The sequence below is a fragment of the Chenopodium quinoa genome, unplaced genomic scaffold, assembly GCF_001683475.1.
Source record: "Chenopodium quinoa cultivar QQ74 unplaced genomic scaffold, ASM168347v1, whole genome shotgun sequence".
In the NCBI taxonomy this organism is placed as follows: Eukaryota; Viridiplantae; Streptophyta; class Magnoliopsida; order Caryophyllales; family Amaranthaceae; genus Chenopodium; species Chenopodium quinoa.
Window position 1 is genome coordinate 1987489 of NW_018742483.1, and position 27726 is coordinate 2015214.

Here is a 27726-nt window from a genome sequence, read left to right on the forward strand (position 1 = left end):
ATCTTTTCCATAGCCATAGCCCAGCCAAACTTTAATACTTTCACACACACATACATTGTCATGAAATTTTAATTCAACACCACGCATACTATACGATGTATTTAATTAAATGACAACTTCTTTGTACATATTATTTATACAATTCAAATCAAGATAAAAAAAAAACATTTTGTATTGGTTAAAGTTGTAAATTCAAAACTAGAAAGATTATTTTACTTTTGTTGCATTAGAATACTTAGTTTTATGATAAAAGAGTTTAGTAAAAATTGTTGTAAAATAAACATATACTACATGAAGCTCGTGCGATACGCGTTTTATTTGTATTTTCAAATAAATATTTTTTATTAAAAATAGATAAATATAGTCCTTCACAATCAGAGTTAATAATGCAATATTTGACTCCAAATTAAGCCTATTAAATGCATAGAAGGCTTGATGCATTATTATATTGATTTATGCGCCACCCTAGCTTGAAAGAAGTCTTAGGTCGTCTAAACGACAGGGGCGTCTCTACAAGACTTGTCAAATTACACGTAACGTCTTCCTCTTTGATCGAGTTCTCAACTTCAAATTTTTGTATGTGATGCCACCAACATTTGTCGCAACTTTTCTCACAATTTTCATCTTGAGATTTCTTCGCTAATTTTTGACACATTTCCTAAAAATCAAACATAAAGTAAGCATTGTCGTCTATTATTTGAACTTATCAAGTGAATGAATGATCTATTACCTTGACGAAATCACGTTGATGACCACAAATAGTTGAGGTGGTTGCACGAGTGCTCCAAATCAAGCCATCAACGAATCCAACCGGAATATGAAGATGCCGCAGGTAGATTTCTAAGTGAACATTTTGCTGTCGTAAAGCCTCATTAGCTCCAAATTCCTTGGGAGCAAAATCAACCTGGCAAAATCAAATTAAAAGCCTGCGGTTAACAAAATAAACTACTGATATATTGTAAAATTTTAAGAAACAGAGAAGATTTCAGATAAAAATCACCTTCTGTACAAAACAATCTAGATTGAGACGAACCACACTTCCCAATTGAGCCATCAGTTCACTTAATCCCCTCAACTGGATAAACCACTGGCTGGTGAAATTGCAAATCATACCAAGTCGAAAATAAATGTCCTCCAAACACGCAGGTGATGAGTTAAACACTGGCAACACTGGGATTTTATCCCCGACATAGTGGAACTGCCTTAGGCTGGGACAGTTGATGAAAATCTGTTTCGGATCACCACCATGAAACTCGAAGAACTCCAAATTTGGACAATCAATATCGATCTTCTTCACTTGAATACCTTCGTAAAATTTACGAATAGACAAAAATAATCTCCTCAGATGATGATTAGCTGCTCTAAATGTATTTGCACCATCCAAACAACTCAATTCTATACTAAGCTCGGCTTCCTCAAGGAGTGGAAAGGTATCTAGGTTTACAAAAAGATCAAGCGGACTAACGGAGCTTTGACAGGACAAGATCAGCTCTCTGATACTACCACAACCAGATGGAGTGAACTCACACATCGTAAGAGCATCACTCTTGAAACTCTCAAGACTAGTGTGATCAACAACAATAATATTATAGAGCCAATTATAATTTTCAAGAAAAGCAGCCTTCTTTAGCCTAGGAAATACCGAAAGCTCAAGGGTTTCAATCCAAAATGTGCAATGATCAAACTCTAAAGTTTCAATCGCTGGACAAGAGCGCGTTATATTCATTACATCATCCTCGTCGATCACTGCATATGTTAAGGACAAGTGCTGCAGTGAAGAAAAGGCAATCGACATGCTGCTAGAAAACTTGCATCCATGTACATTAAGAGAACGCAATCCTTTAGAAGCCAGAACAGAGAATGGGATGCTGTAATAAATATAATCCTCTTCGATTTCCTTCCACCCTGCGTCTTTTGTCTGTACAAACAAGCACAATTCTTCAACCATACTTACTTTAGTGACCAACTCAATCAAGTGATCAACGCGGGAGAAACATATGGAATCACTTACTGCCACATACAATGCTAACTTATGTACGCGTAATTTATTTTGTACCAGTTGGAACAAGTCATCATCCACAAAATCTATAAAATTCTTCCTTATTTCATCAATATCAGGCTCTTGCACACTTTCAAGCGATTTCAGTCCAAATAAATTATGATCCAAATTTACGAAGGGTGTCATGGGGTATGAACTGCAAACACTTTTCCAGGTCTTGGACAATACAGAACTTCGAGCTGCATCTTTCAATGGAAGTTTATCTAGTATCACATGGAGAACGTGTTCCGGCAACCATGAGATCCGATCCAAGCTTTCATTCTTGCTCATAATGCACATCCTCTTCTCACATATCTTTAAAGCTACTCGTTCTTCTCTATTCATCTCTTTTTTTTAGGAAAATAAATAATAAAGAATATAGATCAGCAATACATATTTTTAGGTGAAAAAAAAAAGGTCCAATTTCATAGTTTCATCCAAATATCAAAGATAAATTTAATTGAGTTGTACGATTAATCTCGAAAAGGCACATAATTTAGTTCTCTAGCAACAAAATCAATCTTTATACCAATCAATCGTTATGAGCTATCATAACGAGATCATAACCTTAGTAATAATAGCCAATAGTTCAATTATCGAATTTAAATTGAGCATACTACAATAAAATTAACAATAAATCCTAGATTGTAAAATTAATATTTCATTGTTACAAAAAGAAAAATATATTACCTCAGCTTCAATGGAGGATACAATTTTTTTTATTTTTTATTTTTTGGGTGTTCCACCCGATTTATCCTTTAGGGTAATCCGAATTCGGAGATCAATTCTGAGTGGTTAGGTTTCAGTCCATACTAAGTGCTTGATTAAATTATATTGAACCTCACCATCTGTGAGCTTATTGTCATTGGAAGTAGATATTCCTTTACCTTCACGGCTTCATCGTACCTTTTGGTAGACAAACTTGATTGTTAGTGGTATAGGTTTAGTAGGATTAATTTTTCTTACGAAAGGATAAATATGTGTATTATTGTATAATTTTTTAAATAATAATAATAATAATTTAAAAAAAAAAAAAAACAAAACAAAACATGTGAGTATAAAGGATTTTTCAAGACAATAACCCTCTAAATTTCACTTGTATATCTAGGGGTGTCCATTATTCGGATAAAAACCGAAATCTGATCCAATCCAAACCGAATTATTAATTCGGATCGGATCGGATTGAAATTTTTTGAAAATTCGGATCGGATCGGATCGGATTGACCTTGTTCGGATCCAAAAAAATCGAATTAATCGAAATGTGAAACCATGCTTTTACAAATAAGGATACATTATAATCATGTAAAATTTTGTTGATAATTACATTAATATAAATTATGTTTTTAATATTTGTATTAATCATAAGAACTATGAATTTAAGACTAAGGCTTTTTATAATTGCATTTTTATTATCACTTAACTCCTTAAAAAGTTACAATGTATTTTAATTAGGATTTTCGGATCGGATCCAAATAACCGAATTTTAATTCGGATTGGATCGGATTGGATTCATGAGAAATTCGGATCGGATTGGATTTAAAAATCAAAAACCGAATTTTATTTCGGATTGGATTGGATTGGATTTGGCCTAAATCTAAATCGAAAACCGAATAGACACCCCTAGTTATGTCCCTTCAATTAGAACTTTCCACATTGCAAACCCAAAATACCCTTCAGCAGGTTCTGATGCGGTCAGCCGCACGTTGTGGCAGGGACCCAATAACCCCTCCGATCTAGTAACCCCAGACCCAACTAGTAACTCTTGACCGGTTTAGTAACCCTTGATCGAGTAACCCTAACCGGACCTAGTAACCCTTGACCAAACCTAGTAACCCCGACCAAGTAACTCCTGTCCGGACCAAATAACCCCTGTCCTAACCAAGTAACCCCTCCGACCTAGTAACCCCCCTAGTAACCCCTAACCAAGTAAGTAAACTCTAACTACCTCAAAGCTTAAACTCCACCACACCATCACCAACTCCCATACACACTGCCCCACGCCACCAGCCCTAGCCCCTAATAATGCCACCGGCCCTTAACCCAGATCCACCCACATAAAACCATTACCCAAAACCACCGTAACCCTAACCATGACCGAACCCGAACCCACACCCTAAAACCACCCTAACCCTGACCGAACCCATAACCATACCCACATCAGCCCCTAACCCACGACAACGAAACCACCCTAACCCATGACAACGATAGCTGTAGATCGGAGAAGAAAAAAGGAGAGAGAAACGAGGACGACGGTGTGGGTTGGAGCTTCAAGGAAGTCGGTACGGTGCGACAAGGCGCATGTAAAACTTTGTGAATACCCTTAGTTTCTTGCCATAAACAAATTCCTTTGTGGGGCCCACTCTCCACTTATTAATACAATATTTTTTTATCAACTTGTGTGTTAGAAATTGTTCCGGTAAAGATTACTCGAATGAACAAGTGGAGTTTCTTATTTTTAAATTACTTGATTTAACTCGTATGATAATTTTGGGTTATTTTTTAAAACCTTCACGGGAATTTTCCAATGAGCAAATCGATAAAAAATACTACCTCCGCTTCAAGTTACTCGCAACAAAGTACAAGTTTGCGAATACCTAGGCAAAAGATTGAAAGCCTGATTATTGAAAAATAAGGGTATATGCTTAACTATTAATCCAACCAAAATAAAAGAAAAAAAAAACAAATTCAAGCAAAATTTAATAAAATAACCCACCACCACCGACACCACCAAACATCACCGAAACAAACCACCACCACCCAGCATCACCGAAACCACCCACCACCACTACCCAGCATCACCGAAACCACCCACCACCACCACCCAGAACTGAAATCGACGAATCCGACACCAGAAGCACCACCGACGCAACCCAGCACCACCACGAACCGAGCAAACCCAGCCGCCGCAACCCACCGTACCATCTTAAAACCCGGAAAACCCACACAACCACGAAAGCCGTAGAACCCACCACCACCACCAACCAAGCGAAACCACTCAACCTTAAACCCGCCACCACGAAAATCCGAGAAACCACCACCACCAACCTACAAACCACGAAAATCCTAGAACCCACCACCACCACTACCAACCCACAAACCACGAAAATCCTAGAACCCACCACCACGAACCCACGATGCCACCGCACCCACGAATCTAGCAACTACGAACAAACCTACCACGAACCCACAAACCCTTCTCTATCATCGATTACAACATTAATTGGTCAAATTTAACCATCAATGCTCTTCAAAACTCTAGATTTAGAGTTTTGATGGTTAAATTTGATAAAAAAAACCTTCGTTGAGAAATAACCAATGAGGAAACAAAAAGGCAAAGGAAGAGAGAGAAACCAACGTGGTGATTTTCATTGAAGATGGTGGTGGTGGTGGTCGGTGGCAGTTGCGGTGGTGATGGTGGTGGTTTCCATTGAAGGTGGTGGTTGCCATTGGAGGTGGTGGATTATGAAGGAAGAGAGAGAAAACTTATGAAAGAAGATGTTGCAAGTAGATGGAGGGGAATGAATTAGGAAGAATATGGTGGTAAGGTGAAATTAATTAACCTTAGAGATTAATGTAATAAGAACAAGTTTATCATTTAATTAGGATGTTTAAGAAAAAGTGAGGGTAAAAATGTCATTTCATAGTGTAGACACCCATTTGTGTCTCCCTAAAACCAAACCCAGTGATGAATACTTTTTATGTCATTTGATTATCAAACAGATCAAATGTGTGAAAAGTCTAGTGATGAGGATATTTTTATTAAAATATCTCTTCTTTCTGTTTTTAAAAATATTTCTTTTCTTACCCTATTTTTGAAAAACGTGCATTCTAGTTTAGTTTGGTCCATGATAATGGTCCAATAATGGTGTAGTTGGATGGGGCTTGAAAATATCTTTCCAACGATATATTATAAGCCCAATTTCGATGAATAATGAGGAAGTTATGGCCAAAATACTAAACTGGGCTCGAACCGGATCTTACCTACGGCCCAATGATCATGTGGAGGGTCCAAAGGTTTAATCCTATTTCTAAACTAATTAGGATTAATTATATCCTTCCATAAGTTTCTAAAAGATATTAATTATCCTTTTTGAAAAGATAAGATTAAAGAATTTGAGTTAAATAAAAACTTTCCTTTTTTAAAACTTTCCTTTTTCTTAAATCCTAATTATATTAGAATTTAAAGATGTTCAAAGACAGCCAGATTTTATTTTCGTGCCTCATAATATTTATCCAAATTTTATATGGTTGGATAGATCTTGAAATTATCTTTCTAATGATATATTATAATATTAATTCCGAGCTATAACGAAAAAGATATGAATTAGATATGAAACTCTATCCAAAAACTGACACCCTTTGACTATTTCGACCATATCTTTTTATCTACAAAATATTTTAATCTGATTCTAATTGGGTTGGAAATTAGACTTCAAGATCTTTCCAACGACATATCATATGTCTTATTTGGACTTATATATCAAAAGATATGATAAAAAACAAAATCCGCAAAAACTGCTGTCCATCGAGTTTTATTTCGATTCGAATTCGGATTCTTTTCTTATTCTTCGTCCCTCTTTTTTCTCTATAAATAGAGGTCATATCTCCCCTTTTTCAATCATTAATTCTCATCAATAATCATCAACTCTCATCAAGAATTTCTTGATTCTCTCTCTCTTTCTAAACCAACCCTTTTACAAACACAATTCCTCATACATTAGCACTAGAAACACTTAGCCAAATTCGAAGTTGCCTTTGCCCTATGCGTGAAAGGTTTTAATTTATGAGGGATTGGTCCCAAATCTCTATTTCAATTATTTAATTTAATTGTTTGATTTATTATTTTCCTTGAAGTTACTAACGCGTGTATTTTGTTATTAGAAAGAGATACGAGGCGTCCAAGTAAGTGCTTTAATTGATTTATTGATATTATGACATAGAAATCATGTCTAGGTTGTTATTATGTTTCCTAGTATCATTTAGGATGCTTGATGTTTTGAATGACAACAATGAATTCCTAGTATCATATTTAGGGAAAAGATTATAATAACAAATATGCTTATTATGATTCTTGTGATGCATTTTATTGTCTTTCCTAATAGTGTTAAAGCTTTGATTTTTATATGTTTAGTGACATGCTAGGGTTTGTTATTAATCTTGTTAGTATCATTCCTGAAATCTTTCTATTATTATGCTTTAACATAAACATGTTTATTTCTATGATTATTTTGATTATGATTATTATTATTTATGATTATTATTATATTGCTTGATATATTTATTGTTATTGCTTGATCACACCTTTTATGCATGTTTAAATGGAATTGGTACGTGTAATCACGCTTAATAAGATAATTAATAATCTTGTTTAGGGTTAATTTGATTATAATTCAAGTGATCGCCAATAATAGTTTTATTTGTGCATTAATATTCAACCAACATAGATTAAATAGGTTTAGGGTTAACCTATTAACTGCATGTTAGTCAGAAAGCGCACATGAATACGATCAGAATAAAGTAGAAGCCTATTATTAGGGCAGGTCCAATCTTTTTTAGATTGGATTTGTACCTTCATCTCGAACTACCAGTCATGGTTCCAGACCTATTGGAGTTGACGATCTCTTGGATCATTAAGGGGTGTAATCTTCACCTCGTAAACGGTTTACAAGTTCCTAAAACTTGTTGGCGACTCTTTTGCTCTATCTTCTTTCCCTTTGGACACCACCGTACTTAAGTGTATGATCACAGTGGGGTTCAAGTTTGGGATAATGCTTGAAATATATTTGTTGCGAGTATTGTGAAGCGGCCATTTTAGGAAATTGTTGCAAGTAATATGAAGCAGAGGTAGTATATTATTAAGTGGAGAGTGGGCTCCACTAACGGAATTTACACAATGTAAAAAAGTGAAATTAAGAGGGTTATTATATAGAAAAGGAAATTTTTTAAATTACCACCCAAAAATGTAACCATTTTCGAACTAACCACTTGTTTAATTTTTTATTTTAATTTACCACCCCTGAAATTAAATAAATGCTTAGATTACCACCCATTTCAGAAATCCGGTGGATTTTCCGGTTGTGTGCCTCACTTAACGTTTATTTTGACCGATTTTTCCCCGATTTTTCTCTTTAACGCTCTCCTAACTTCAATTCACATTTTTCTCTTTGAAATTTGGTAGAATTTGGTGAAGAAAATGTGAATTAAAGTATAGAGAGCGTTTTTAAAGGGAAAATTAGGGGAAAAAATCAGTCAAAATAAGTGTTAGGTGGGGCCTACAGACAAAAAAGCCACCGGATTTTTGAAATGGCTGGTAATCTGAGCATTTATTTTATTTAAGTGGTGGTAATTTAAAATAAAAAATTAAACGAGTGGTTAGTTCGAAAATTGTTACATTTTTTTGTTGTAATTTATAAATTAACCTATAGAAAAACCCGAAAATTATTTATACTAATATAAATCAATTTGAATATGTAAATTTTCAAAAAAAAAAAATACTTTGTATTAAACTTTTTTTTTTAAACCAAATTAAATATTATTAAACTTGGGACTTTGTGATTCTTTTATACATCCAGGTGTATATAGTGATGATGAATTTGCATTATTGGGATATATTTTAGGAATGATAATATTGTGAAGGATATCTTAGAATATATTGTGATTATCTTAGGTTATTTGGCCTTGCCCTCCAAGTATACCTATATATAAATATTGTATGTGGCCAATGTGGATTAGAGAAATATACAGTGAAATACTTTGAGATCTTGAGATTAATTTAACATGGTATCAAGAGCTTAGGTTTGATCCAAATTTTTTATATTTATGTATAACAAAACTTTCAAGATCTTGCGACAATTTGTTTGAGAGTTCACAAATTTTTTTTTTCACTATTTGCGGGAGAATTGTGAGAGTTCACAATCATATTTGAAACTATTCTTTGAGAAAAGTTTTTGTGTGGTTTTTTAATTGTGAGAAATTCTTGAGTGGAGTTTATTGTGGGAGTGTACTTTTTGGTGACAGATTACAAATTATTTTTTGTGAAATTTTTTACTTTGAGACATTGTGTGATTGGGTGTGATGGCTGATGGTGGAAGAAATACTTGTACCCACTGCCACCATCATGGTCATGTTAAGGCCACTTGTTATCATCTACCTGACTTTCCAGATTGGAGTAGTGAGAGGTCTCGGGGAGGCCGCGGAGGTGGAAGTCCACGAAGGCAGGGTAGTGGACCGATTGGGGTAATTCCCAGTTTCTCTTCTTGAGAAACAAGGAGCGTTTCTCATGAGGGCAATTTGGTCTGTTTTTGCTGAGATATGAGGGTATAACTGACATTTTCGTATGACTGCATATTTTCATTGATAAAAGCCGTTAAGTCTCAATTTTGACGGAATGCTCAGTGTTTTAACTTGTAATTTTTACCCCCTTAAGAGTTACCTCCTCCATCTCTGTTCGTAAAACTTGGACAACCGCAAGCGGTGCTGTTTGCGGCGGTGATCAGACTCCGTACGTGGGAGCTATAATGGAGAAGGGAAAGCTCACAAGCGTCAAAAATTTATCCATAAGGGGTTAAACATACCCTTAATTTCAATATTTTTTTTAGGGTTTTTCGTTTAATTCCGACGGCGAAGCCGCCATTCAATGGAGAAATTCGAGCTTTGGCGGCGAAGCTTCAATGGAGGACGATCACCCTTACCCTTTGGGTTGACCATGCCATAAATTTTACCCTTTGTTATAGGGTTTTTAATTTAATTTTGGCGGCGAAGCCGCCTATGTTCGCCGCCGATGATGGTGGTTGTGGTCGATGGAGACGATTTGACGAAAGAGGAAGAAGATGGTGTTAGTGTTTGTTGTCGGTGGAGGTGAAAGACGAAAGAGGAAGGTGATGGTGTTGTCGGTGGAGGTGAAAGACAATTTTCAGATCTGGAATTGTTGGTTTGCTCCGATTTGAAAATCGGTGAATATGAATGATGATTTTTTTCTTTTGGTAAATTGAATGATGATATTTCTGCGGTGGGATAACTATAACTTTGACAAATTTTGAACAAACGTTGTTAATTTCACCGTCTACAATGGTCCACCTCACCATATTAGTGGAACCCACAGCCAGCAAATATTCAAATTATAATACTATTTGTTTACAATTCCCAAAGTGTTTTTATTACATAATTGCCACTAGAGAAACTCTTCTTGTTTCTCAAGAAAAGCAACTGGGGTGCCCCCGTCCGATTGTTGCTCCTGTGAGAGCCAACAACTTAAGCGGGCGGCCTGCATTACACCACAACAGCAGCACCGCATCATCAGCAAGAGATGGAGCAGCTCTTGTGGGACTTATATCTGATCAAGTCCAGCAGATCTTAGCCTATTTGAATAGTCTAGCATCCAAGACTAATGGTAAGCATTACCTAGGTTGGATCATTGACACCGGAGCATCAAATCATGTCACTTGCGATTTATCTTTGTTGACGAACGTTTATAATGTTCAAAATTGTCCGGTAGGACTGCCGGATGGCACTAGTAGAAAAAATGTTATTTGTAACGCCCTATTAGTAATTGGCGTATGTTATTCTAGTTACGAAAGCATCAATAGTAACCGACTAAGATAATGCCAGTTAAAATATCATGACAATAGTAACCGGCGTAGTAAATGTTAGTTACTAATACGTAGTCTATCATTGTTTGAAGTTTTATTAGTAACTGACTAAATAAATGTCAGTTACAAATATTAAGTCAAAGAACATTTGACTTAAAAGTTTGTAACTAACTTATAAACACCAGTTACAAATATTAAGTCAAAGAAATGTTGACCAAAACATTTGTAACTAGCTCACAAACGCCAGTTACAAAGAAGAAAGGAAACAATTTCTCGTTTGAACCGGTGGCAATTAAAAAAACCACCCCTACCTTTTACTTCTATTTCTCCGTTTATTTTTTCATTATTTTCGACCATTCACACTCTTTCGAAACTCCTCCTCTTTCGAAACCTCTCATCATCATCCTCCAAGCCTCCAGTCCTCTACTACCGCTGTCACCTATAACGTCGACTATGGTTCCCACTTTCACTCCTCCATCACTGTCGTCACTACAGCCGCCACCGTTCTCTCTTCATTATTCTCTTAAATTAGCTTCACATCCACGAGAACTTCCTGCCTAGATTTCCCCCCGTCACTGCCGCGAGAAGCTCAAGCCACCTACACCGGAACCCCCTCCATCACTACCGTCACTTGCCCTAGAATTCTCCACCGTTTTCTCTTAATTTTTCTCTTAAATTAGCAGTGAGCACCGGAGAAGGATCCTGAAAACTCCGTGGTTGGATTTGATGCTTCAGAACTTAGGATTTATAAAAATTGGGTTCATGGAATTCAGTTTTCCATCAAAAGCAACCGCAGGTATGAAATTGTTTTTAGGGGTTTTGTAATTTGGGGTTTTTTTTAGATTTTAAATCTTGGTTGCTTTAAATTTATTGATATGTTTCTATTTAGGGTTTAATTGAGTTTGACACTCGATTGCATGTTGCTGTTGCTACCTTTGATTTGTTTTAATAATGTCGTTGTCTAGTTCAGACCTTCCGATAATGTATCAATTGCTCGCTAATTCTTTTGATGCTATGATGCTGTTAAGCCAAGACGCCTAAGAGTTCTTTAGTGATATTTTGATTGTTTGTTGGGTAGTAAGTCTAGTAACTAAAAATTAATGTAGAGTTGGTGTCTGTGAATGCCTGAGTGGTGGTGAGTAGATCCAGCAACTCTATAATAATATGTTTTTGTTACATTAAATGAATTTACCAGTCAACCTACACCTAGATTCTAGAGTATAAAGATCAGTTGGTATCATATGTTACATATAACTGAACCTATGTGTAATTGACCCTTTATTGTAATCCAGTTTGAGGCTTTAGCTGTTCAATTAGCCAAAAGGGAAGGAGAATTGCTTGATGAAAAGGAGGAGGTGAAAAGGCTAGCACACTTTTTGAAGCAGGTATGCTTTTATTTTATTTTTTTCTGAGCAAACTTGAGTTTCACTTATTCTTACTCATCATGCATTATTAAGTGGAAGAGGCAAAAAGACATTGAGCGGCCAGGTATAATGCTTTCTGTAGGCGTCGCTCGAAGTGCGCCTACGTTAAAGCATGTGTGAATATGCTTGGCACTCATAGGAAGTGAGAACTGACATAGTAAGATTAGGGACAAGGAAAGTAGGGAGCCGCCAACAAGTTTTTAAGGAACTTGTAAACCGTTCACGGATCATAAAAGGCAACCACGATAAAGGGACAACGATAGGCAACAACGATTGACCCATGAAGGTTACACCCCATTCATAATCCATGATATTACTAACTCCATATGGTTCGGAACCACAAAAGGAGGATCGGGGATGATGGCACGAAGTGAGTCATGGAGTCACATTCGCCCGTATTGGCATTTACTCGATTCTTATAGTGAAAAGTGATTCTTGCGATCTCAAAGGCATGCAAACAAAGATTAAATTTGCTCCAAAATATTACTAAGCTAAATTGGTTGAATATTAATGCAACATATAATTCTAAAATATTGTGATCACTTGATTAAACAACAAGATTAAAAAGGAACCTAAACCGGTTGTCCAAATTATCTTATTAGGCATGATTTTCAATTACATATTCCCTTTAAACATGCAAAATGGTGATCATAACAATAATAGAATAAACATTAATATTGGAAGCAATTTAGCAATAATAGCGTCAGTCCAATCAAATATAAAATAACCCTAATCATGATACTAGCAATATTAAAATAAAATAAGAGTAATTAAATTAATTAATTACTCACATTCCGCGCGTTCCTTTAAACTGCTACATCATGAATAAATTGTTAGTAACTTCAATAAAAATATAAATCAAATGAAAATTAAATTAAATTAAGAAGTAGAGTTGATTTGGTCCAAACCCTCAGTTAATTCTATCTTTTCACGCCTTGGTTTTAAGTATAGAACTTCAGGTAAAGTATGGACTCCTTGGAGTGCATAGGGGATGTATTTTGAGAGAATAGGGTGGCTAGTTTTTAGGCTAAAGAGGGAAAAGAGAATTATTTGATGATTAATCTTGTTGATGACTGAAAAAGGGTGATATGACCTCTATTTGTAGAGAAAAAAGAAGGTCGAAGAATCAAGAAAAGATAAGAATTCAAATCGGATAAAACTCTTGCGATAGGCAGCAATTTTTGCGGTTTTTGTTTTTATCATATCTTTTGATCCAGAAATCGGAATAAGATGAATAAAATATCTTTGGGAAGATCTTGAAGTCTACTTTCTAACCCAATTGAATTCAGATTAAAATATTTTGTATAACAAAAGATATAGTCGAAATAGTGAGACGGTGTCAGTTTTGGATATAGTTTGACATTTTATTCATATCTTTTCCGTTATAGCTCGAAATTGATATTATAATATATCATTGGAAAGATAATTTCAAGGGCTATCTAACCATATAAAATTTGGATAAAAAATATGAGGCACGAAAATAATATTTGTCTATCTTTGAACGTCTTTCAATTCTAATAGAAATAGCATTTTCAAAAAGAAAAGTTTTATTCAATTTCAAACTCTTTAATCTTATCTTTTCAAAACGGATAATTAAGATCTTTTAGAAACTTATAGAAGCTTCCAATTATTCCTAATTGGTTTAGGAATGGGATTAAATAATTTGGACCTTCCACATGATCATTGGGTCGTAAGGTGGGCTTAGGTTCGGTTTGGGCTCAGTTTAATATTTTGGCCATAACTTATTCGTTATAACTCGGATTTGGGCTTATAATATATCGTTGGAAAGCTCTTTTCAAGTCCCATCCAAATATTCAGTAATTGGACCCAGATTATGGACCAAAATAAACTGGATCAAATGTTTTTATAAAAAGTACACGAAATGAATGATTTTAAAGGACACGAAATGAATTATTTTGGGTTTAAAGACACGAAAAGAGCAAAATAAGTTATGGTTTGGGGAAATGGGATAGAAGTTGGGTTGGTTTATGAAATGAAAATATGGATTTAAGCACTCTAAGATTAAATACTCAACCCGACCAATAATGGCGGTGAAAGGTTGTTCATCATCGGGTTTGGTTTTGGGGAGACATTTTTAGGTGTCTACACTTTCCTTTGGTATTTTCATCTGCTCATTTTCTACTGTAGGTGCTCTTGTCATTTGCACTCTTTGTTTTTGTGTATGATATTCCTATGAGGGTTTTTCCAGCTCTGTTTTCTCCCCAGCCAAGATATTATCTTGCTTTTGTCTGAGACATTTTTACTAATCTTGACTCTAAATTGCTTGGGATTTAGTGTATACGCCAGCTATGGCTTGACCATATTAGAGTCAGCTAGTGGTGAAGTTATTCATTGAGCTATTATTGTGGGGAAGTTTTCTCTGATAGTCATAGGCATAGGTAGTAGTATTATAGCGATACAACATATGCATGTACATCAGTACCTCTGCAAGTAAACATAACTACCTTGTACAGGTGTATGAGTTTACTATGACCATAAACTAGGTTGTATTAAGTGTTAACCACGAAGTCTAAACTGCAACATCTTAGAAATCAAAGCTGAAATTCATAACTGAAGCTCAAAAATTGAATTTAGAGCTGAAATTCAGAACTAAGATAAGTCTGAAATTCAGAACTAAAGCTCAAAACTGAAATTCAGAACTGAAATCAGTTTGAAATTCAGAACTGAAGCTCAAAACCAAAATTCAGAACTAAGATAAGTCTGAAACTCAGAACTGAATTTCAGAACTGAAATCAGTCTGAAATTCATAATTAAAGCTTAGAACTGAAATTCAGAACTAAAATTAGTCTGAAATTCAGAACTGAAGCTTAGAACTGAAATTCAGAACTAAAATTAGTCTGAACTTCAGAACTGAAGCTTAGAACCGAAATTCAGAAATTTGAATCCCTTTATTAATAAATGTGGTTGTTGTGATTCCTGGAACACGTTCTATTAAGTACTCTATACATCTTATTGTAATGAATTCATGAAAGAGAGAACAAAGGTGAAAGAAAAAAGGACTAAACAATATAAAGGGCAATTTGTTTATCAGCCACAAGTTGATAGCCTTCTGTCTGTTGCTCCCGCTAATAAATATGTATGAAATAAGTAGTGCAGTAGGTCATATAGGGGTGATTGTGTACATATACACACACACACACACACACACACACACACACACACACACACACACACATATATATATATACACACACACACACACACATATATATGTTGTTCATGTAGATCTCAACTCCAAATTTAGATCTAGGGTTAGGAAGTGTAACGTAGAGTCCATATACCCCCTTTCAGGGTTGACCCATATTTTGTGTCTGCACTTTGGTCAGGTTGTATCAACACGGGTATGGCTGGGTCAAATGGTAAGTCCTAGCATCAAAAACTGCTTGATATATACCAGAAAGCTCAGGACATGGGCCTCATATTTATATTGATTAGACAAGGTTGGGCTATTAATCTTGACTCAGGGGGCAGATGACTTCTTACTGTCCATACTTTATATAGTTGTAGCTAGCTATTTGCTATATATGTAGCTTGTTTAACTTATTAGTTTTGTTTGTATTTTAATTGAGGGGTTCTATATAGTACTATACTTTTCATATAAGTATGTTTTTATTTTCAAATTGAAGGGTTCTATATAGTACTAGAGGAACAGTTGGATTTTCCTATTCTCTATGCTTCTGCAAAAGAAGGATGGGCATCATCAGAGTACACCAAGAGCCCCGCTGAAGAAGCTAAGAATATGTCAAATTTGCTTGATACCATATTCAGACATGTTACTCCACCAGCAGCGAATCTTGATGCTCCTTTCTAGATGCTGGTTTGTATTTGAATATGCATTACTAGAAACTTTCTTGGATTGTGATTTGGGGTGGCCTGCAGATTTATTCTTCTTTACTGATGAGGTAATACATTGATTGCACGTAATGATCTAAGATATTTGTAACTTAATTATATTAATATTTATCTTTTCTTGAAGGTTATGACTTTGGCCAAAATTGCGGATAATGAGTTGGTGCAAACCAAAGAGAAAGCTAAAAGCTGCAGACCTAATGTGCTTATTATGTAATGAGATACATATGTATGAGATAGTACCTTTCATAGCAATTGCAAGGGAAATTTAAAAGAGGTTAGTGATTAATTTACCTCTTCTTTGCAAGCTAAAATGCTTTATACGAGTTTTGGTTGATGTTTTATTTTAATAAAGTATTATAGACACGTATTTTTTTTAATATTTGCAAGAGTATTTGGCAAGACTTGCATCCTACAACGATGTAGAATTAGATGAGAGAACAATGGGCTAAGTTTTTTAGTCTTAATTTTTTGTTGAAAGACTAGTTATCTTATTAATCACTGTTATGATTAGTCGCGTTTAGCATAATTAAACAATATAACACTTTTCTATATATCTACTTTTATTTAGCCTATTGGTTGTTATTACATTTTTAAATTATGAATCAATGTTCTTTTTTTTTATTCAAGTATTAATTGTTTTTTTTTGGAAAGTATAGTTAATTTTGTTGCACTGTATTGTTGTGGATGAATAATTCAACATCTGTGGAATTATTTGGAGTGTTTATATTGTATGTTGTTGGTGAATTTAAGTTATATGAAAGTATTCGAAGTATGTGTTTTGTTGGTTGAATTATATTGTAACAGGTTGTAACCCATTTGACGATGGGACATTTGGTAGGATATATTACCATTCTTGTATTCAAATCAAATATTTATTAAAAAAAATTATTTATTTATTAGAAACTGGCATAATCTAATGCTAGTTACTAATAATATTTTTTAAAAAAAATAAAAAAAATATATTCGTAACCGGCGTTAAGATTTGTCAGTTACTAATAATACCCTAATTGTAACTAGCGTAACTTAATGCCAGTTACAAATAGTATGCTTTCTACCTTGGAAAATAGACTTTTTGTAACTGACGTTAGGGTAAGTCAGTTACGAATAGTACATTAACTGAACTAACATTAGTCAGTTACAAATAATTTTTACTAGTTGTAACGGTGGCATTCGCAACCAACAATGCCAGTTACAAAAAGTCAATTTCACCAGTTACAAATATCACTTTTTCTACTAGTGTGGGAAACATGCCAATGAAAACAAAATTGGATCGGTTATATTGGACGGTGGATTAACCATTGAGAATGTCCTCTTTGTATCGCAATTAAATTGCAACTTAATTTCAGTGACTTAATTGAGTGATGAATCAAATTGTGTTCTGCAATTTATTAACAAACTTTGTGTTATACAGGACCTACTAACAAGGAAGGTGATTGGAACGGGTTAACGAGTAGATGGACTTTATTACTTTTGTGGTGTTCCTCGGGTGAAGGCTTTGGTTGTGAACGAGAATCAATCATTTGAGCTTTGGAATCAAAGAATGGGACATCCTTCAGCAAAGGTACGGTTATGCAATTATTTCTTCCGATTGTGAGTAGTTCAAGTAGAAGTTTTAAGAATAAATCATGCAATGTATTCCCTCGAGCAAAACAACATAGAAGTAGTTTTCCTATTAGTATTAATAGAGCTAGTCGTATCTTTGAACTTGTTCATGTGGATTTGTGGGGGCCTTACAAGACACCATCGTCTTGTGGAGCTCATTATTTTTTCACTATTGTAAATGACTTTTCTAGAGGTGTGTGGATCTACTTGATTAAAAATAAAACGAAAGTTGAATATATGTTTCTCAATTTTATTTCTATTGTTAGACGACAATTTGATCAAGAAATTAAAATTGTGAGAAGTGACAATGGAACGGAGTTTAATTCTTTAAGGGATTATTTCTTTGATAATGAAATATTATTGTTTGAGACATCATGTGTGGGCACACCTCAACAAAATGGGAGAGTTGAGCGTAAACACCAACATATTTTAAATGTGGCAAGGGCATTGAGATTTTAAGCTAATTTACCATTAAAATTTTGGGGAGAATGTGTGCAAGCGGTTTGTCATTTGATTAATAGAACTCCTTCTAGATTGCTTGACTATAGAACTCCAATTGATGTGTTATTTAATAAACCTCCTTCGTATGATTATATTCGAGTTTTTGGATGTTTGTGTTATGCTTATAACCAACGAAGTAAGGGTGACAAATTTGCTAGTCGGAGATGTGTTTTCTTGGGGTATCCCTTTGGGAAAATGGATTGGAAAGTATATGATTTAGAGACAAAAGAATTTTTTGTTTCACAAGATGTTCAATTTCATGAACTTGAATTTCCGTTTGTTACTCCGGTGAATGAGGATCCACCTAGGGGGTATCAGGTGCCTAGGATGGAAGATTATTTCAGTGCTAGTGAGTGGGATGTAGCGCAGGAGGTTGGATTAACACAAAAGATGATGTGTGTGGTGATGTGCGTGATGAGGCAGCATGCTCCGCAGCTAGGCCGCGGCAGACAATGGTAGACCGCAGCCTGCTTGCGGAGGGTACTGCCACGCCCTATGAGCAGCTTGTTGGCAACATTCAAGTGATCAAATGACCAACAACCAGCAGGTCGTGACCCCAGAACAAGATGGGCAGCAAAGGGAGAGTAATATGGGGGAGATTGAGCAGCGATAGGGTGATGGTTTAATTGGAAAAAGGCAGGGTGAGGGTGATGGTTTAATTGGAAAAAGGCAGCGTGAGGGTGGTGATTTAATTGGGAATGAGCAGCATGACACTCTTGAGATGGGAAAAGGCATGAGACAAAAATTTCCCTCGGTTAAACTTCGTGATTTTGTGACTCACACCATACAGAAAAAATGTCCATCTACTCCTCAAAGTTCACTCGTGACATCGCCTCATGTAGGTATTGTTTATCCTTTAACACATTTTGTTGATTCTAATTGCTTTTATGTGAAACATAGAAGGTATATTGCTGCAATTATAGGAGGCAATGAGCCCAAAAGTTTCAGAGAAGCTATGAAACATGAAGGTTGGAGGAAAGCAATGGTGGAAGAAACTCGGGCTCTTGAGGAGCAAGGCACTTGGGTGCTTGAAAAATTGCCACATGGTAAAAAGGTTCTCGGAATAAAATGGGTGTACAAAGAAAAATTCGATGAGCATGGTAATTTGCAGCGATTGAAGGCGAGGTTAGTGATTTTCGGCCATCATCAGGTCGAAGGCTTAAACTACAACGAGACTTTTGCTCCGGTGGCAAAGATGGTGACTGTTAGGACTTTTCTAGCAGTTGTAGCAGTGAAAAATTGGGATGTCCATCAAATGGATGTTCATAATGTCTTTCTTCATGGTGATTTAGAAGAAGAGGTGTACATGATAGTACCTCCAGGTTTTAATAAAAATAACACTGACATGGTTTACAGGATGAAAAAGTCATTATATGGTCTCAAACAAGCTCCATGGTGTTGGTTTGCAAAGCTAGCTACAGCTTTGGAATCTTATGGCTTTAAACAATCATACTATAACTATTCTCTAATTACTCTGACAGAGGGAAAGATGCAACTTAATGTATTAGTATATGTCGATGATTTAATTATTACAGGGAACGATAAATCTGCTATGATTAATTTTAAGTCATATCTGAGAAATTGCTTTAAGATGAAAGATCTTGGAGTGTTGAAATATTTTTTTGGGGCTAGAGGTTGCCCGGAATGCACAGGGGATCTTTATTTGTCAGAGGAAATATGTGTTGGATATTATTACTGAAGCAGGATTACTAGATGCCAAACCTGCAGAGTTCCCTATGGAACAAAATCACAGGTTGTCCTTGGCGCATGGAGAGTATTTTCATGATATAGAGAAATATCGTCGTCTCATAGATCGACTGATTTATTTATCTGTTACGAGACCAGATTTAACATACTTTGTGCATATTTTATCACAGTTTATGCAAAATCCCGATCATTGGGAAGCAGCTCTGAGAGTTGTTAGATATTTGAAGAAGAGCCTCGGATAGAAAATTTTATTGAGATTCGACAGTGCTCTACAGTTGGAAGGATGGTGTGACTCATATTGGGCAGGTAGTCCTCTTTCTAGGCGATCTTTGAGTGGTTGGTTTGTCTCCAATATCATGGAAAACCAAAAAGCAACCTACTGTTTCTCTTTCTTCAGCAGAAGCAGAATATCGTTAGATGACTGCAGTGACTTGTGAATTAAAGTGGTTTAAACGAATTCTTGGTGACTTAGGTGTTAAAACATGAGAATGGGATGCATCTTTATAGTGATAGTCAGTCAGCGTTATACATTGCGCGAAATCCAGTGTTCCATGAACGATCGAAACATATTGAAGCAGATTGACATTTTGTTCGGGATGCGATTACAGATGGGACGATTAAACCTTCGTATGTCTCTACGACTGTTCAGTTGGCTGACATTTTTGCTAAGGTTTTGGGAAAAGCTAAGTTTGAGTTTCTTCTTCGCAAGTTGGGTGTTCGAGATCCGTACTCTCCAACTTGTGGGGGGTATTGGGATATATTTTAGGAATGATAATATTGTGAATATTGTGAAAGGATATCTTAGAATATATTGTCATTATCTTAGGTTATTTGGCCTTGCCCTCCAAGTATACCTATATATAAATATTGTATGTGGATTAAGGAGAAATACACCGTGAAATACTTTGGACCTTGAGATTAATTTAACATGCATTATTGAAGAAGAAAAAAAAATTACATTATGGAGTCAGGGTTTTTCCTAGCATGCAAGTTTATGTGCCTCTGCTAGTCTGCTACTATAGTTTTAGGGACTTTCCTAATAATCGTAAGACATGATAGTGTTGCTGCTCTATTCTTGAAATCCCTGATAGTTGCCTTCACTTCTTTTTGTGCTTGCTCTTCATACTTAATACTCTTGATCATGTCATATGAGTCTGTCCACATCTCGACACTTTTATTGCTGAAATAAGTGTTATCAATTGCTAAAAGAATGGCCAGGGCTTCCGCTTGAGCAGGGGCGAAACCAACACCTAGGAGCTGTTATAGTGTATTTTTAATCCGGGTAGACAGATCAACATGCTCGCCACCGTCTACGTTGATTCCCAACCAGCTTCCCTTCCAGACTCTTCGTGACAAGTAACAGCTTCTAAAGAGGTCCTCTGAAGTTCATCCTTAATTCTTGCACAAATTATAATTTTTATTATGTTCCTATTCCTAAGGTTGTTTGTAGTAGCCTCTTCAATCTACTAGGCATGTTTCTTGAGAAGATTACAAAGGACTTGTGGACATTGATCATCTCTCCCGAAAGTTCACAGAACTCCTCCAAAGTTTAGCTTTAAGGAAGAAGAGAGCGTCGTCCATAATTTTCTGGATAGCATTTCCCTGCATAGAATGAAGTCGCCTTGCCTGTTTTAGGGGCGATTTTTCTTGTTGGTTCACCATTTATTAAAATTTTGTAAGAAACTGTGGACACACATTACATCATCCAAAATATAATGGAGTTGGAGTTCTAGACATATAGACATAGAGTTTGATGTAACCAAGTGTTGCACACCATTTATTAAAATTTTGTAAGAATCAGCTTGTACCGAATATCACATAGCTCAATGTCAAGCAATGAAATTTTGGGTATAATAGGTTTAGATTGGCTAACTCAATAATTTAGATAAGGTACAACAGCTCGGTAATCTGTTGTTCATTTCTCCCATAATTTAGATGATTAGTATTTTGGGGTTAAGAGGTATTAGTACATAGAACATCCAACTTTCAATTAAAGGTTGTCTATTGGAATATGCACGTCCTCAATAACTCTAGTACAGTTGAGTTGTACTTAACTGGTACCCCATTTTAGCACCAAGTTAAAGCCTAACTTCTATTTGTTGTGTTGCCAGTATAAATAATGAAATATTCATACTACTAAGATTCATGAACAACTATTTCATACCATTAGTCACTGAGATGGGTGTTAGTGTGTTACCAAAGGCTGAGCAAAGCTCGTGATAAAAACAACCAAGAGAGCAACTTTTAACTATAGTTGTGATTTCATTACAATGAAACAATCAACTATGAACTCAAATAGTAGCAACAGCCTCTTCTATTTGCTTTATGTACAAACCTGTGTGACCCTTTAAGCAATTACCACCATCATTCATCACCGATATATCATTTATACGCAGTGCAACTCCTTTGCACACCAAATTCCTGCTGCGCGCACACAGAATATCAAACAATATGTACATTCCCTTTCATAATTTCCAAGCACAACAAATTCAGACAAATTTTGGCAACGATATAAAGAAATCTACTCTAAAATTGTTGATAGGAATATGAACAAGAATAACATGTCAATGTCTACCTTCAGACCACAGGGCAAGAATACATTTAAGAAAAGAGCAATAATTATGCCATACAAGCCAGCCTGCATGCCTTTCGAGCCCCTTAGTTTTCAGGCTATGTTTCTATTTAGCAACCCTACCTAATGAGATATTGCTTTGCATCTTTGTTATACACCCTACCTGAGACATTTACGGATCAAAATGATGTACAGGAAACAGATAATACATGAGACCAGTTATTGCAGCTCTAGCCAAATGGCTAGTATATGTATACATCTTTGTAGGGTGTGCAAAAAGCCACAGAGGCCACAAGGTTCACCAGTATCAAAACCAGGACAACCTTCCCAAGTTTTTATCATCCTCCATCTGTAAGCAAAAGATTACCCTCACCTACTCCACTGCCCCAAGTTATGCTTATCCAGGAAGAGAAAGACCCATCTGTCGCCTCACATGTTCCGGTATTAACCGGTTTATCAACTCAGGTGGAACTCCAGTTAACTGCAAGGAGTAATAAGGATATTAATTAATTACCTTCACCATACAGAATTAGTGTAGTGGGAAACCTCTTGAATGAATATCAATCTAGTAATTAAGAAATCAAAGTACACCGGCACATAAGACAGATAATATAGACATACTTCTTGCTTGAAATTGAAAAGAGGTGGCAGTGGGCGACCATTTGGAAGGCGAGCATTGGGATCCCGAAGCTCATCAAAGAAAGGATGAACACATGCTTCCAACTGCAAGCCAAAAGGGAAAAAGATAAGTCCAGGTTCAAAAACTAGCAAAAACGTTAGGAACATGTAATACCATATAATAAAATTCAACAAGATTATTTATAGGGAATATAGTTGTAGATATCATTACATGTAAAAAAAAAAAAAAATTCCTTGGACGGGAAGGGAGGCTTTTACATAAAGGCAAGGTCAAATGAGGAAATAAGAATGAGATTACGCCAAAAGAGATTGTGCAAAAAAGTGTGTGCGTGTGTTTGGGGGGGGGGGGGTGGGGGGATGGGTGATGCCAGTTACTTACTGCAGTGCATCGAAGACTAGGTGAATACTGAAGTAGTCGTGAAGCAAGATCAATGGCTTCAGGTGGGCATTCTTTTATGAAAAACCTGCATCAACGAACATCATTATCAGTATACAAATACTTTCAACCATCAAACTGTTCAGTGATTGACAATTACATATATCTATAGATACTTGTATACGACATTTGCAGATTCACAAATAGACCTTGAATTTCCACCAGATTCAAGAATCAGATGCATGCAAGGACTTCCAACAACACATCATCTTCTTCCCAAAAAAATAAAAATTAAATGGTTCTTATTAAAAAAAACCACACAGAGACAGCTCAAGAGATGCCATATAAATTCCACAAGGCTATAAGGTCTTAGGATACTAATGCTTAACACTTAAATGGCAATTCTCTCAAAATACTGGCCACTTAATCGCCTCAATCTTTCTAAATGAACAATGTATGAACATAGCAACAGCACTCCCCCTTTCATAAATTCATCATATGAAATTATGCGCAAGTGATGCACATTATAGTATGATCCACTATAATAAATGGAATGACAAAATAGGAGGGGGGGGGGGGGGGGGGGGGAGTCATAATACCTTGTGCCAAGGGTGAGCTTTGATTTGTGGAAACCGAAAATCAGTATAGTTGGGATTCATGCATCGAATTTCCTCTCTAGTAGGAGTACCAAGAACCTGAAAATATAGTCACAATCAATTAATTTTGTAATTATTGCATTACTTGAGTTTTTGGCGATTTCAAACATGAATGTTATATTCTTACCTTGATAATCTCCACAAGTTGATCCACTGCATTCTCACCAGGGAACAATGGCTATTATGTGACAAGAAAAAAGAAAATAAGGGTCAATGAAAAGAGGATCATGGAAAGCAAGCAGAAGCAAGTACACTTCATATTTCCCAAAAGACCAACCTGGCCAAGAAGAAGTTCTGCAAGAACACAACCAGCTGACCAGATATCAATTGAAGATGTATATTCTGTTGCTCCGAATATCAGTTCTGGTGCTCGGTAATAACGAGAGCATATGTATGATATGTTAGGTTCTCCCTTGATCTGATATTCAGAGAAGGAAATTAATCAGAGAAAAATACACAACACTCATTAATGGAAAGTGCCAAGCACAAAAAGAAATGCAGTGCCAAATAGCTTAAGATTTGCAACTTATGATTCACATTTTATTGTGTGTTTCTTTTTGTGCTCATAAGGGTCTAGACTCCAGCACTAAATATGAATATGAATAAAAGATGCTTAGTAGAAAATGACAAACTTACCAAAGCTTTAGCACTTCCAAAGTCGCAAATTTTAAGTTGATTCGTTAGGGGGTCAACCTAGAAAACACCAAGTGCACGTTAAAGAATGCAAAAACAGGAGCCAGGACAGTTGGAATTTAGAAGTATAGAACAGATGACATAGAATCAACATACAAGGAGATTTTGAGGTTTGATGTCTCTATGGCATACACCATGAGCGGAGTGGATGTACGCCAAACCACGGAAAATCTGCAGTATTGATTTAATTGTTGATCAGGTAAGAAATAGTATTGTGCCATATTAAAAAAGAACATATATAAATGACGCCAAAACAATTCATAGATCAAAGACAGGATACAGCAAAGTTACCAAATCCAACCCCTAATCCCCCCTCCCCAAATCTGACAATCAAAGGGAAAAGAAAATTCAAGTATATTAATTCCACCAGAAGTAAGTTGGGCAATAAGATGTCCCATGCACAACATATGTGATGTATCAATGTCAGCATGTCATTCAAGCATCTGTGCTTGCATATGACCTCTTCACTGGCTGAACCCCCCCCCCCCCCACACACACACACACCTCATCATTCCTACTTTCAAATCATTGGCCAACCAAATACAAGATCATCTTTGTAGCCACCACTGCCACCATATTATTACTCCAAGAGCACAGTGTGAGTCGTGATAAAACCCTAGGAGTCTAGGCATTGGGCAAAGTTACTGGAATCTCTTTTTCATGTGGTCTATTGACAAAGATACCATTCAACATCCAAAAACAACTTAATTCAACTTGCTCATAAAAGAAAAACAGTTGCAATACTAGAAAGGAAACTGGATTCCTGGTGGAGGAGAAAAAAGAGACCACTTTATACCTGATATGTGTATAATTTAACGTAAATAAGAGGCATCCTCTGGTTCATAGTACTGTAGTGCTTGAGAACACGGTACAGTGACTCTGGTACATATTCCATCACTAGATTGAGGAATAGCTCATCTTTACTGGTAGTTGAAAAGAAACAATGCTTGAGAGAAATGACATTAGAGTGATCTAGTAAGCGCATCAACTGTAGTTCACGATTCTTGTATCGCCTATCCTGCAAAACTTTTTTAATCGCAACAGTCTCTCCAGACTCCAAGCATTTTGCCTGTAATAAAAAAAGTCATGAAAAAGTTCAGGCAAAGAACAAGGCAGACAGACAATACAAAGTTGTCATCAAAATTTCAAGTCTATACCTGAAAGACAATCCCAAATGATCCAGTGCCAACTACACGCTCCGCCATATAACTAATAGTCTGCAAATAAAATCAATAAACCATGCGTTGGATTCCTACAAAACCGACTCTGTGAATCCATGAACCGAGTATTTATAGTTGTTATCTAACAGAATCATCCTTACCTGCTTGGGTTCACCGTTTTTACCACCAATAGTTGTAGAAATTATATGGCCAGTAACCTGATCATTCCCCTGAATTACAGCAGGAGTCATTTCCTGTAAACAAGCAACAACCAACCACCAATTAAGCTCAAATTATCGAAACAACATAAATTACAGCAGCAATTGAAAAATGAAAGCAGCAGAGGTGCATTTTGAAGTCACCATTTTTAAATTCAATGAAACCGAGAACCAAATTCGCGAAAAATCTCAAATCCTTAACCAGAATAGAATTCAAGGAATCATAATATTTCTAGAAAACTACAAGCCGAACATGAAAATACCCCCACAAATTTCAGAAAGGACCCGAAGAACAATGACATAATAAAGCAAACAACTCAAGCCATACTAAAGAGCAAATTTAACTAATTATAATAAGTAATTAGAAAATTAAGCTATACTCACAAGTTTAAAAGGGAAAAAAAATTTAGAAGACAAGAATAATTCCAACCCAATTTTGTACACAACCCCTTAAATCTAGAGATCTGAAATTATAATTCTCAACCAAAACAAAGCAAAATAATTGCAAAAAAAAAAAAAAAAAAAAAACAGTGATCCATGAAACCCTAGAAAGCTACTGTATATGATTAAGTAACGCCTGCAACAGCAGAAATGTAGTAAAGTAGTATCAAATTAATCAAATAAAAAGTAAGAAAATACTGAAATTACTTCACCAAATGAAACTTCAAAAACACAAATTTAACCCAAAACAAACAAAACAAAAAAAAAATAGAAAAAATAAACCGAAAAACACCCAGAAAAAAACTTATATTATCAGCTAAAAATACCCCCAAAAAAACCCCACTAAACACTCAAAAACACCCAAAAAAATTCCATAAAAAACCCCCTAAAAATTTTTTAAAAAACCCAGAAACCAAATGAAGAAAACAAGATCGGTAGAATAAAAATTAAATTAAAAAAAAAAAAGTGAAGAGAGAGAAAGGAAATCTTATCGTCAGACATAGAAGAGTGTTGTTGTTGTTGTTGAGAAGGAGGTGGTTTGGAATCAAGAGGAAGAGGAGGATTGTGGGATTGATTTGGAGGAGCAAGTCCAAGAGGCAAAGACGACGCCATGTGAAATGCAGCTCAACTTTGGTTTTTCTCTCTCTCTAAATTATACTACTAGTACAAGTATTTTATCTCTCTTCTTTTTCTTGTTCTTCCTCGTTTACTTGTAAGACTCACTAGGCGTGTTCGACAAAATATAGCTGGGAAGGTAGCTGTAGTTGTGGAGGTAGCTGTTAGCTGTGTAGGTAGTTGTTAGCTGTTAACTGTAAAGATAAATAATTTAAATATGAGTGTTCGGTAAAGTAGTGGTTGACTAACTGTTAAATATATAAATCAATTTTTTATTTTTAAAACTATAGATTAAATTTTCAACAGTTACTTGAGAAGCTACCTCTAATTTCAAAAGCTAATGTTTTTAACTTTTCACAAAAGTTACCTCCACCACTAAAAGCTACCCTAACCACTACTTTGCCAAACACTCACATTTTTTGTTGAGTAGGTCAAACCACTAAAAGCTACTCAAAAGCTAACGCCGAACACGCCCTAAGAGCATCCTCACTAGTGAGCAAAAAAATTGTGAATCGCTAAACATCGCCCGTAAATTACCATATAAAGCCCACAAATATGATTTGGTGTGACCATTATGCCCATTTTCTAAAATTGAAATAATCTCGGTTTAAAAAATGTGGAGC

The 27726-nt window shown here is 35.7% G+C and overlaps 1 protein-coding gene and 1 pseudogene across 1 annotated transcript; both read right to left on the reverse strand.

Annotated features, from left to right (window-relative positions):
• Window positions 1–372: 372 nt before the first annotated feature.
• On the reverse strand, window positions 373–2406 carry LOC110719088. Its single transcript, XM_021897993.1, has 3 exons — window positions 1001–2406; window positions 731–904; window positions 373–658 (listed from the first exon to the last, which is right to left on the reverse strand). The coding sequence occupies exons 1-3, from the start codon at window positions 2381–2383 to the stop codon at window positions 416–418; spliced, it is 1800 nt and encodes a 599-aa protein (XP_021753685.1). The 5' UTR covers window positions 2384–2406; the 3' UTR covers window positions 373–415.
• Window positions 2407–22175: 19769 nt separating this feature from the next.
• Window positions 22176–27198, reverse strand: LOC110719129 (annotated as a pseudogene).
• Window positions 27199–27726: the final 528 nt, after the last annotated feature.

What these genes read in the sequence shown, in the direction of transcription:
- LOC110719088 (XM_021897993.1), bottom strand. Translation starts at nt 2,383, where the DNA reads ATGAATAGAGAAGAACGAGTAGCTTTAAAGATATGTGAGAAGAGGATG. An exon ending in TAGATTGTTTTGTACAGAAG is followed by an intron (nt 905 to 1,000) that starts GTGATTTTTATC and finishes TGATTTTGCCAG; the next exon opens with GTTGATTTTGCTCCCAAGGA. An exon ending in ATCAACGTGATTTCGTCAAG is followed by an intron (nt 659 to 730) that starts GTAATAGATCAT and finishes TTTGATTTTTAG; the next exon opens with GAAATGTGTCAAAAATTAGC.